Source organism: Crinia signifera, chromosome 3 (assembly GCF_055691185.1).
Source record: "Crinia signifera chromosome 3, ASM5569118v1, whole genome shotgun sequence".
In the NCBI taxonomy this organism is placed as follows: domain Eukaryota; kingdom Metazoa; phylum Chordata; class Amphibia; order Anura; family Myobatrachidae; genus Crinia; species Crinia signifera.
In genome coordinates, this window is record NC_139219.1 from 339,362,813 (window position 1) to 339,375,898 (window position 13,086).

Below are 13,086 nucleotides of genomic sequence, written 5' to 3' on the forward strand. Positions count from 1 at the left end.
TGGGGGCTTGTGTGGTCGGAGGCGGAATCTGCTGATGTGGAGGGAGTGGGGGGGCTTGTGTGGTCGGAGGCGGAATCTGCTGATGTGGAGGGGAGTTGGGGCTTGTGTGGTCGGAGGCGAATCTGCTGATGTGGAGGGGAGTTGGGGGCTTGTGTGGTCGGAGGCGGAATCTGCTGATGTGGAGGGGAGTTGGGGGCTTGTGTGGTCGGAGGCGGAATCTGCTGAGATGGAGGGGAGTTGGGGGCTTGTGTGGTCGGAGGCGGAATCTGCTGATGTGGAGGGGAGTTGGGGGCTTGTGTGGTCGGAGGCGGAATCTGCTGATGTGGAGGGGGAGTTGGGGGCTTGTGTGGTCGGAGGCGGAATCTGCTGATGTGGAGGGGAGTTGGGGGCTTGTGTGGTCGGAGGCGGAATCTGCTGATGTGGAGGGGAGTTGGGGGCTTGTGTGGTCGGAGGCGGAATCTGCTGATGTGGAGGGGAGTTGGGGGCTTGTGTGGTCGGAGGCGGAATCTGCTGATGTGGAGGGGAGTTGGGGGCTTGTGTGGTCGGAGGCGGAATCTGCTGATGTGGAGGGGAGTTGGGGGCTTGTGTGGTCGGAGGCGGAATCTGCTGATGTGGAGGGAGTTGGGGGCTTGTGTGGTCGGAGGCGAATCTGCTGATGTGGAGGGGAGTTGGGGGCTTGTGTGGTCGGAGGCGGAATCTGCTGATGTGGAGGGGAGTTGGGGGCTTGTGTGGTCGGAGGCGGAATCTGCTGATGTGGAGGGGAGTTGGGGGCTTGTGTGGTCGGAGGCGGAATCTGCTGATGTGGAGGGGAGTTGGGGGCTTGTGTGGTCGGAGGCGGAATCTGCTGATGTGGAGGGGAGTTGGGGGCTTGTGTGGTCGGAGGCGGAATCTGCTGATGTGGAGGGGAGTTGGGGGCTTGTGTGGTCGGAGGCGGAATCTGCTGATGTGGAGGGGAGTTGGGGGCTTGTGTGGTCGGAGGCGGAATCTGCTGATGTGGAGGGGAGTTGGGGGCTTGTGTGGTCGGAGGCGGATCTGCTGATGTGGAGGGGAGTTGGGGGCTTGTGTGGTCGGAGGCGGAATCTGCTGATGTGGAGGGGAGTTGGGGGCTTGTGTGGTCGGAGGCGGAATCTGCTGATGTGGAGGGAGTTGGGGGCTTGTGTGGTCGGAGGCGGAATCTGCTGATGTGGAGGGGAGTTGGGGGCTTGTGTGGTCGGAGGCGGAATCTGCTGATGTGGAGGGGAGTTGGGGGCTTGTGTGGTCGGAGGCGGAATCTGCTGATGTGGAGGGGAGTTGGGGGGCTTGTGTGGTCGGAGGCGGAATCTGCTGATGTGGAGGGGAGTTGGGGGCTTGTGTGGTCGGAGGCGGAATCTGCTGATGTGGAGGGGAGTTGGGGGCTTGTGTGGTCGGAGGCGGAATCTGCTGATGTGGAGGGGAGTTGGGGGCTTGTGTGGTCGGAGGCGGGAATCTGCTGATGTGGAGGGGAGTTGGGGGCTTGTGTGGTCGGAGGCGGAATCTGCTGATGTGGAGGGGAGTTGGGGGCTTGTGTGGTCGGAGGCGGAATCTGCTGATGTGGAGGGGAGTTGGGGGCTTGTGTGGTCGGAGGCGGAATCTGCTGATGTGGAGGGGAGTTGGGGGCTTGTGTGGTCGGAGGCGGAATCTGCGGATGTGGCTGTGAGTTGGGGGCTTGTGTGTCGGAGGCGGAATCTGCTGATGTGGAGGGGAGTTGGGGGCTTGTGTGGTCGGAGGCGGAATCTGCTGATGTGGAGGGGAGATGGGGGCTTGTGTGGTCGGAGGCGGAATCTGCTGATGTGGAGGGGAGTTGGGGGCTTGTGTGGTCGGAGGCGGAATCTGCTGATGTGGAGGGGAGTTGGGGGCTTGTGTGGTCGGAGGCGGAATCTGCTGATGTGGAGGGGAGTTGGGGGCTTGTGTGGTCGGAGGCAGGAATCTGCTGATGTGGAGGGGAGTTGGGGCTTGTGTGGTCGGAGGCGGAATCTGCTGATGTGAGGGGAGTTGGGGGCTTGTGTGGTCGGAGGCGGAATCTGCTGATGTGGAGGGGAGTTGGGGGCTTGTGTGGTCGGAGGCGGAATCTGCTGATGTGGAGGGGAGTTGGGGGCTTGTGTGGTCGGAGGCAGAATCTGCTGATGTGGAGGGGAGTTGGGGGGCTTGTGTGGTCGAGGGGGGGATTATTGTATGTTCCTTCCTCTGTTCCAGGCTCTGCGTCAGATCGGAGCGGCCCCTCCTGTGAAGACCCACGTGGACTGTATGACGTCCCAGAAACTCATCCGACTGCCAGGTGAGGCCTCTATGTATGGCGGCGCTTGTGTGTGTGTGTGTGGGGGGGGGGGGGGGTGGGTCTGGAGCCCGGGGGGAGGAGTATTGCTGAGTATAGTGAGCGTGGAGGCCGGGGAAGGAGTATTGCTGAGGATAGTGAGTGGGGCTGAGGGGGTCCCTGGCAGTGACGCGGGGCGGAGGTCAGGCTGAGGGGGTCCCTAGCTTTGACACGTTGGGCAGAGGTCAGGCTGGGGGGGGGGGGCCCTGGCAGTGGGGCGGAGGTCAGGCTGGGGGGGTCCCTGGCAGTGACACGTGGGACGGAGGTCAGGCTGGGGGGGCCCTGGCAGTGAACACGTGGGGCGGAGGTCAGGCTGGGGGGCCCTGGCAGTGACACGTGGGGCGGAGGTCAGGCTGACAGTGACACGTGGGGCGGAGGTCAGGCTGACAGTGACACGTGGGGCGGGGGTCCCTGGCAGTGACACGTGGGGCGGAGGTCAGGCTGAGGGGGTCCCTAGCTTTGACACGTGGGGCGAGGTCAGGCTGAGGGGGTCCCTGGCAGTGACACGTGGGGCGGAGGTAAGGCTGAGGGGGTCCTTGGCAGTGACACGTGGGGCAGAGGTAAGGCTGACAGTGACACGTGGGGCGGAGGTAAGGCTGACAGTGACACGTGGGGCGGAGGTAAGGCTGAGCTGGGTCCCTGGCAGTGACACGTGGGGCGGAGGTAAGGGTGAGGGGGTCCCTGGCAGTGACGTGGGGCGGAGGTCAGGCTGGGGGGTCCCTGGCAGTGACGTGGGGCGGAGGTCAGGCTGGGGGGGTCCCTGGCAGTGACACGTGGAGCAGAGGTCAGGCTGGGGGGTCCCTGGCAGTGACACGTGGGGCGGAGGTCAGGCTGGGGGGGGGGGCTGGCAGTGATACGTGGGCGGAGGTCAGGCTGGGGGGTCCCTGGCAGTGACACAGAGGTAAGGCTGGCAGTGACACCCGTCTCCTCACCCAGGTCTCATTGACGTACATGTGCATTTGCGGGAGCCTGGAGCCACGCACAAGGAAGACTTCTCCTCTGGTACCGCGGCTGCGCTTGCTGGCGGCGTTACCTTAGTATGTGCTATGCCGAACACCAGTCCTGCCATCACTGATGCCACCACCTTCTTACTGGCGCAGAAGGTCAGGACACCATGTAACGGTTGGCTGTGGGGGCTGGGAGCTGCCACCTCTATCGCTGTGTGTAATACTTGTACTGCGCTTCTTCCATCAGCTGGCGGAGGCCGGAGCTCGCTGTGACTTCGCCCTGTTCCTTGGCGCCTGCTCAGAGAATCCTGGCGCCCTCTCCCCCATCGCCGGCTCCGCCGCTGGCCTCAAGATGTATCTGAATGACACCTACTCCCAGCTAAAGATGGACAATGTGTCCCTGTGGATGGAGGTGAGTCTGGCCTCTGGTGGGTGGCCCCGGTCGCTGGCCTCTGGTGGGTGGCCCCGGTCGCTGGCCTCTGGTGGGTGGCCCCGGTCGCTGTCCTCTGGTCGGGTGGGTGGCCCCGGTCGCTGGCCTCTGGTCGGGTTGGTGGCCCCAGTCGCTGGCCTCTGGTCGGGTGGGTGGCCCCGGTCGCTGGCCTCTGGTCGGGTGGGTGGCCCCGGTCGCTGGCCTCTGGTCGGGTGAGTGGGCCCCGGTCACTGGCCTCTGGTCGGGTGGGTGGCCCCGGTCACTGGCCTCTGGTCGGGTTGGTGGCCCCGGTCGCTGGCCTCTGGTCGGGTGGGTGGCCCCGGTCGCTGGCCTCTGGTCGGGTGAGTGGGCCCCGGTCGCTGGCCTCTGGTCGGGTGAGTGGGCCCCGGTCGCTGGCCTCTGGTCGGGTGGGTGGGCCCCGGTCGCTGGCCTCTGGTCGGGTGGGTGGGCCCCGGTCGCTGGCCTCTGGTCGGGTGGGTGGGCCCCGGTCGCTGGCCTCTGGTCGGGTGGGTGGGCCCCGGTCGCTGGCCTCTGGTCGGGTGGGTGGGCCCCGGTCGCTGGCCTCTGCCCGGGGGGTGGTGACCTGGGCCACGTCGGGGTCACTGTGGTTGGCGTACTTATAATAATCTTCCCTTCCAGCACTTTGAGAAGTGGCCGCTCCACCTGCCCATTGTGGCTCATGCAGAGAACCAGACAGTGGCTGCAATTCTGATGGTGGCCCAGTTGTATAAGCGTTCCGTGCACATCTGCCACGTGGCTAAGAAAGAGGAGGTATGTGTCTGCCCCCCCCTCCCCCGTGCAACTGTCTGCCCCCCCGTGCAACTGTCTGCCCCCCCCCCTCCCCCGTGCAACTGTCTGCCCCCCCCCCTCCCCCGTGCAACTGTCTGCCCCCCCTCCCCCGTGCAACTGTCTGCCCCCCCCTACTCCGTGCAACTGTCCCCCCCGTCTGTCTGCCCCCCCCCCCCCTCCCCCGTGCAACTGTCTGCCCCCCCCCCCCTCCCCCGTGCAACTGTCTGCCCCCCCCCCCTCCCCCCGTGCAACTGTCTGCCCCCCCCCCTCCCCCCCGTGCAACCCCTCCCCCCCCCCCCCCTCCCCCGTGCAACTGTCTGCCCCCCCCCCCTCCCCCCGTGCAACTCTCTGCCCCCCCTCCCCCGTGCAACTTTCTGCCCCCCCTCCCCGTGCAACTTTCTGCCCCCCCTCCCCCGTGCAACTGTGTCTGCCCCCCTCCCCCGTGCAACTGTGTCTGCCCCCCCTCCTCCGTGCAACTGTGTCTGCCCCCCCTCCTCCGTGCAACTGTTCCTCTTTCATCCACTAGGTGTCACTGGAGTTACACTAGGGAATAGAAGGCGACCACAGGGAGCATGAGCACTTTAAATGTAAATGAGTGTGGCCAGCTCTTCCTCTTCCCCTCCCAGGCAGTCCCGCAAGGGAGCAGGTCACACTTGGCTCACTCCTGGGCATTTTGATAATATATGTAAAGCAGCAACTTTAGCTGCTGCTATCTGCCTGCGACGTGGGAAGCCTGCCGGAGGGAGCCGGCTCCTTGGCTGCAGAGACCACCGTCTCTGGAGATGGAACGCACGCCGCGATCCTCCCCAGCCACACCGCTGACGGCAGTGCTGCAGCTCTGTGAGTATACCCTGCCTCACTTAAAAGGCGGCTAAAGCAGAGGATTTATTTAAATCTGGTGCCATGGAGAAGGAGCTGCCGGGCGGGGGGGGGGGGGGGGGTGTAGTTATCGCGCGGTGCTCCCAGCAGCCCCGGCTATCCCCAGCGTTACAGGGTGCGGCCGGTGGCCATTTTCTTGACACTTGGCTCCGCTGGACACATTGCTGGAGGCTCTGTGTTAGGCTGCAAAGAACACTCCATTCTCCTGGTGACCGTCCTGCTACAGCTCTACCCGGTCTGTGAGTTACAGTGGGGGTTAGAGCTCGGTGCAGACAGTTGGGCTGTGTTAAACATTAGGGCTATAGCGCTCCCTGTGTGTGTGTGTCTGTGTGTGTGTGTGTCTGTGTGTGTGTGTGTGTGTGTGTGTGTGTATATATATGTGTGTGTGTGTATATATGTATATATATATGTGTGTGTGTGTGTGTGTGTATATATGTATATATATGTGTGTGTGTGTGTGTGTGTGGGATGATTAATCCACGATAAGCACTCACCAGTAATAACAGCAATCTTTTAATTTCGAACTTGCTTGTTACATCATAGAAATCTTACTTCAAGGATCCTCAGATCCTGTAGGTCGACGTTTCGGAAACTAGAGGGCCTTTTTCAAGACCGCTCCAAATACTCACAACTGCACAGTTCAAGGATTTCAAGTACTTCGACCTACAGGATCTGAGGATCCTTGAAGTAAGTTTTCTATGATGTAACAAGCAAGTTCGAAATTAAAAGATTGCTGTTATTACTGGTGAGTGCTGATCGTGGATTAATCATCCCATACACAGAATATATATATATATATATATATATATATAGTTTCCTGCTGTTGCTCGGCACTCCGGACGATAAAGCCAGCTACCATGGTGCCCTCAATCAGATAATATAGTCCAAAGTTCTAGCGTGTCTCCCAGGGGTCCGGATAGAAAGAGAGAGCGGCACTCAAACGGATTTTGAGAAATCAAGGTTTAATTTTCAAGGTGGTAAAGGTGGCATCACATGGGCATCATCATCAACGTTTCAAGGCGGTGAGCCTTTTCATCAGGATGCGCTCAAAGTGCATATAGTGCTGTAGTGTGTGAATAAAACAGAGCATACAGCTCTCTTACCTTTATAGTGCAGCTGAATAGTGTAATTCCCCAGGCATGCTGCTCCTGTGTCTGCGGGCGTCGCTTCCGGGTGCCTCGGCTTGGCCCCGCCCACCTGTGATGTAAGGCCGTCACCGTGGTAACCCTAGGAAGCGTCTGCTCCGTGTTAGCAGGGAGCGTGTCTCTGTGAAGGGGACAAAACAAAAACGTGAAAAAAATGCCAAAGTATAAGACCAACAAAATATTTAGTTGGAGATGTGTGTAAAACAGGTTTTACTGATTCAGCTGCTATTTGCTGGTGTCTATGTCAGGTGAATATAAAAATTTTAAAAGGAGATACGCAAAAAGGCATATGTATACTAAAGTAGCATGGGGCTATACTTAATCTATATGCTATGCACTATATGGACTCATCAGCAGATAGTGTTATATTTTTACTTATACATCACTTGCAGATATTAATTGCATCTATATTGAAATGTAGCAAAGGATGTTAATGTAAAACAACAGCGCTGTAAAACAAGAGGTTATACTTAATGGCTGCTACTGTTTAAATAAATACATTCCAGGCGATTATTTCGTTTAACCCCTTAGGGGCTAGGCAGTCCAAATTAAAAATCCATTGGGATTCTCTTTGTGACAGGATTTTTTGCCTATCACCTCCTCGGGGCAAGGGCGGGACATGGTCGATGATCTGATAATGTATGTCCACAAGATTTAAAATGTCTTGCTACGGGCTGGTTGATGTTTTTTCCAAGTAGACAGGCTGTTATTGCAGAGCGGTGCAGTGCCATTCGCACTCTTAAGTTGACAATTGTTTGTCCCACGTAATATTTGCCACAAGGGCATACTATTATATAAATGATGTATGGGGTCCTGCAATGTACTACATGCCTGATTTGGAATATTCGTCCCGTAGTTGGGTGTTGAAATGTCGACCCCGCTGTCACATTGTTGCACGTTGTGCAGGAGGGACACTTGTAGCACCCTGGTTTTTTTGTTTGGACATTGAAGAGTGTGGGAGCTGGTTTCTTTGTTATGTTGGTTTTGACCAGTATGTCCCTGAGATTCTTACCCCTCTTGTAACTGACACGATGGATTTGTTTTTGAATCCCGGTAATTGATTGTCAATTTTTACCATAGGCCACATTGCGTTTAGAGCCCTTGGTAGCACTCTAGTGGCTGGATCATAGGTGGTTACAAATGGTATCTTGTCTGGAAGTTTTATTATGCAGTAATTCGCAGCGGGTCATCTGAAGCACTTCTGTTTTTTGTTTTATCAAATCGGTATAGTTGTATCCTCTTGCTGTAAATCTTTGAAACCATCCTGTCCAATTCATCATGTAATTTGGTCTTGTCACTATTAATCCGGGCTGCTCTGAGCATTTGGGATTTTGGCAGGCTTCTTTTTAACGTAGGGGGGTGGTTACTGCTGTGAATCAAGAACATATTCCGGTCCGTGTCTTTCTGGAAAACCAATGTTACCAATTGATGGTTGACCCATTCAATTGTGACGTCCAAATAATGCACTTTTTGATTATCGATGTTATATGTGAACTTAATTGGATGGTCATATGAATTGATGTTATTGATCACCTTGATGAGTGCTTCATTTGTTCCGGACCATATAATTGGGGAGACACGCTAGAACTTTGGAATATATATATATATTTTTTTTCTTACTGTTACAATCCCCGGCACTCCCTTAGCCCCCACACTGGAGGTGCCTTGCTCCGTTGCCCTCCTGTGAAGGTGAGACCTCCTTGTATAATTCACTTTTTGCACTACGTGTGGAAGTCTCCGAGTGCCGCCTGTCAGTATGTGCAATATATATATATATTTCCTTGTCAGGGTCCATGGGTCCCACAGGGGACATCGGGGTTGTAGGCGGATCCAGGGGGTCCGAGGCACCAATCAGCGAAGCTCTTAAAGATTTTACCCAGCATGCCCGGGCCCTCTCCCCTACAACCCCGCCTCCAGGCTACTGCCGCCAGTTTTTTGTTGGTGCCTGCAGGAAGCAGACGCACCTGTATTCAGCAGGAATCACCTTTTTTTGAGGTGATTCCAAAAGAAGCTTTATTTTTATTTTTATTTTTGTTTTAATCTGCCGCTTATGCGGGAGAAGCCGCTTCGCGGCAGAACACGCTCCCCGCTGTCAGTGAGTGACAGCGGAGTGAGCGTCTCACTCCTCCCGGCGCCGACCTCCTCAGAACATCTTGAGGCAGACGGCGGGGGTGACGTCAGCGCCTAGCACCGCCGGACGTCTCCCCCCTGACAGCGTGGCCGGACCAGGAGCAGGTAAGGCTTCCTAAGGAAGCACAAATCGCTGTCCTGCCGCGGCGCGCTGGGAGACGCTCGCGGTAGCTGGCGTGGGCACTCGCTTCGGCCAGGGATCCCACTAGACCACCGGGGACAGAGCGGCAGGCTGGGCCTGGGGGGGACCCATTATAATTGGCTCTTACGCTCCGGTGGGGGAAGTCCAGCAAGGGGAGGTGGCGCTTGGCCTGCAGTCCCTCCCCCAGCTTTGGCGCCAATCTCCTCGCAGATCTGCCGTCCATAGCTGACTCCGTTTGTGCCCGCCCCCCCTCTCTTGGACCAGCGCCATTACAGCAGCACGCAGGTCTTCAGAGGACGGGCACATCTCTCTCCCCTGTGAAACCGGCTACAGGCTAAGTAGTACCTTTCACAGCCACCCTCATTCCCCCTTTGCTCTATAGAGTACTGAGGTTGATATAGGGTGTGTTAGCTTATCTATATTGCCTAATATAGTGTGTATGTGACTTTGTGCTAGCACTTCTTTTTCCTCTGTCAGTTTTTCTCTCAAACTGTCCACTTTACTTCTAAGGAGGTTTTTACCTCAGAGGTCACATACTGTCAGTGGATCACTCTAGGTCCTCTTCTACTGAGTTACCTACTGTGCACTGCTTTACCCCCTATTGGGAGTGTTCACACTTTGTCCAAACGGGGGCGCAACCAGACAGAATCTCCCTTGCTCTTGTCTTGCAAGGGCTGCGCTGCAGGTCTGTCTGGAATGGATGTCATCCAGGATGGACTATGTGTCAATTGCTTTACACCTCCTGACCATCCCCAGCCCTCAGGGGCACCCCAGCCACCATGGGCAGCCTTTCAACAACTGTTGGGCACCCTGGTGGATCGTCTTCCTAATGCGGTAGCACCCCCTGTAGTACAGCCCCCCCCTCCATGGGTGGATGCTCTGTCGACCACGGTGCAGACCTTGCAGCAGACTACGGCAGCTATGCAGAAGCTACTGCCACATGCGGCACAACCCAGTAGATCCTTGATAAATCCGTTACTACCGGTAACCAGGGATGGTTCTGTTGACTCAGACGATGGCGGGGATGACCCCGATAATGCAGATCCTGATACTGCGGATGACATCATACCTGATGACGATCAGGACGACCCTATGCCTACTGATACTCCCGCTTCTCAGGCTGAGACCCCTGACATAGCAGGCCTTATTTATGCTATCCGGGAGGTTCTTCTGTCAGATGCAGATGAACCTGAACCCACAGCCAAGACCAGGGACGTCTTTAAAAAGCAAAAGGTAGTTAAAGCCCAGTTCCCTCATTCTGATCATTTATCAGAAATCAGGAGAGATCAATGGGAGGCGTTGGGGAAAAGAGCCAACATATCTAAAAAGATGTTGGCTAGATACCCGCTCCCTCCAGAGGACTGTACTCCATGGGAAATCCCTCCCACAGTGGACGCGCACGTGTCCAGACTGGTTAAACCGTCAGTACTCCCGGTAGCTTCAGGGTCAGCCCTGAAGGACCAGACAGATAGGCGTCTGGAAAACGCTCTTAAGGCAGCTTTTTCTTATACAGGGGCAGTTCAGAGGCCTACAATTGCGGCCACTTGGGCGGCAAAGGCCATTTCTCCTTGGTTACAAGTGATAGAGGATGAGTTGGCCCCAGTTGCATCGGAGGATGCAAGGCTGTGTATGCAACACATCAAACATGCAGCAACATATATTATGGATGCTATGTCGGACGCAGGCACTCTAGCTGCCAGGGCCTCCGCCAGTTCAGTGCTAGCACGCCGGATTATCTGGCTTCGGTCATGGAAGGCGGACCTAGAATCCAAAAGGACTCTGGAACTCTTACCTTTTAAAGGGGAGAACCTGTTTGGGGAGGAATTAAATAAAATTGTGGCTTCCCTGGCGTCAGCTAAGACAGCCTGCCTCCCTACGGCTCTACCGCAAAGGCCTAGGACCCAGTCCTTTCGGCCCTTTCGCCCTCAAGGCAAGGCCAGAGGACAGTCCTATACCAGACCCTCCCCCGCTCATAAGGCTGGCAAACCCAAGCCCAAGCAGCCTTGGGCCGCCAGACAGGCCCCTCCCAAGGCCGACAAGCCTTCCGCATGACGGGGCCAGCCTCCCACAGGCGGACCCCCAAGTGGGAGGCAGACTCCTGTACTTCGCTCACCAGTGGCTATCCTCCACAAAGGATGCCTGGGTGAGGGAGGTAGTGTCGCAGGGGTACGCCATATCCTTCTCAAAGCCCCCCCCAAGACGGTTCTTCTGCACAGGTCTCCCAAGGGACCCTTGCAAAGCAGAACACATGAGGGTCATCCTACGGACCTTACTTCGGTCGCAGGTCATTGTTCCCGTGCCAGGGCACCAGAGAGGCCTCGGCTTCTACTCAACCCTGTTTCTGGTGCCAAAACCAAATGGTACGTTCCGCCCCATTCTAAACCTCAAAGCCCTAAACAAGGTGGTAAAAGTCACAAAGTTCAGGATGGAGACCTTGAGGACCATCATCTTGGCCCTAGAGGAGGGGGACTTCATGGTCTCTCTAGATATCAGAGACGCATATCTCCACATCCCCATCCTACCGGCTCACCAGAAGTATCTGCGCTTTGCTATTCTGAAGAGCCACTACCAGTTTCAGGCCCTCCCATTCGGCCTAGCAACGGCGCCAAGGATCTTTACAAAAGTGATGGCTATAATGGCAGAACTTCTACACAAGCAGGGGATCAGGGTCTTCCCCTACTTGGACGACCTGTTGATTGTAGCCAAGTCACCAGAGGTCCTAACATCCCACTTGCAGATAACGATCTCCGTGTTGCAGGCTCACGGGTGGCTCCTCAACTGGGAGAAATCTTCCATGATCCCCTCCCAGAGAATGTTGCATCTGGGAGCTTTACTGGACACCAGAGCCCTGCGTCTGTTTCTTCCAAACGACAAGGCCAGGGACTTAATACAGAGAATCCAGATCTTTGCTCAGAAACCAAGAGTATCGGTTCACTGGGCCATGAAGATATTGGGGAGGATGGTGTCTACATTCGACATGGTCGAATGGGCCCAGTTCCACTCCCGTCCGCTCCAGGGCCTAGTCCTGGCAAAATGGGATGGCCTACCACAACACGTCAAGTCCACGTTTCTCACTCTAACACAGGAGGTCAAAGACTCGCTCCTGTGGTGGGAACAGATGGACCACCTAAACCAGGGGAGACTATTCTGGTTCAGAGAATGGATAGTACTAACCTCAGACGCCAGCCTGCGAGGCTGGGGGGCAGTAGTAGGATCCCGGTCCTTGCAAGGCGTCTGGACCGAACCAGAATCTCAATTATCCATCAATGTCTTAGAGATTCGAGCAGCCTACAATGCCCTTCTTCAGTCTCAGGATCTGTTACAGGGGAAACCAGTTCAGATCAGGTCGGACAACGCCACGGCGGTGGCATACATAAACCGCCAGGGAGGAACACGAAGTGTCGCCGCTCTCCGGGAGGTCTCCAGGATCCTCACCTGGTCAGAGGAACATCTCCTAGCCCTGTCGGCAGTCTTCATCCCAGGAGTCCTGAACTGGGAAGCGGACTTCCTGAGCCGACAGGATATCCACCCGGGAGAGTGGTCCCTACACCCGGAGGTGTTTGTCAGCCTGACACAAGTCTGGGGCACGCCAGACGTAGACCTCATGGCGTCCAGACACAACTTCAAGGTCCCATGCTTCGGGGCAAGGACCAGAGACCCTCAGGCCTACTTCACGGATGCTCTGTCCGTACCGTGGAAGTTCCACCTCCCATACGCGTTCCCTCCGATAAACATGATCCCCAGGGTGATCAGAAAGTTCAGGCAAGAAGGAGGAACCCTCCTTCTCATCGCACCAGACTGGCCACGCAGACACTGGTACGTGGACCTACAACAACTGTCACACCAGCCCCCCTGGCCATTGCCTCTTCGTCAAGATCTGTTGAGTCAGGGGCCATGTCTTCACCCAGACCCTCAGCGCCTGTCTTTGACGGCGTGGCTCTTGAAATGGCCCTATTAAAGAGCAAGGGCTTTTCTGAAAAGGTGGCTAAGACAATGATCCAGGCTCGCAAGCCAGCATCTTCAAAGATATACTACCGGACTTGGCATTCCTTTTTTTCTTGGTGTAATTCTAATAAATATGATCCCAAGATTTTCAAAACAGCCAGGATATTGGCCTTCCTTCAAAATGGATTGGACTTAGGTCTTAGATTGGCTTCCCTGAAGGTCCAAATCTCAGCCCTTTCAGTATGGTTTCAGAGAAAAATTGCATTCTTACCTGACATTCGCACATTTTTACAGGGAGTGGTACACATACAGCCTCCCTTTGTCCCTCCCACGAACCCGTGGGATTTATC

The 13,086-nt window shown here is 56.2% G+C and overlaps 1 protein-coding gene across 1 annotated transcript in view; it reads left to right on the plus strand.

Moving 5' to 3' along the window:
- The first annotated feature begins 2,190 nt into the window (after window positions 1-2,190).
- CAD (carbamoyl-phosphate synthetase 2, aspartate transcarbamylase, and dihydroorotase) overlaps window positions 2,191-13,086 on the plus strand; it is a 47,153-nt gene continuing 36,257 nt past the window's right edge. Inside the window, exons 1-4 of the mRNA XM_083175118.1 lie at window positions 2,191-2,293; window positions 3,266-3,432; window positions 3,524-3,688; window positions 4,346-4,477. Coding sequence (XP_083031244.1) covers window positions 2,191-2,293; window positions 3,266-3,432; window positions 3,524-3,688; window positions 4,346-4,477 — 567 coding nt within the window. The remainder of the gene's footprint in view (window positions 2,294-3,265; window positions 3,433-3,523; window positions 3,689-4,345; window positions 4,478-13,086) is intronic.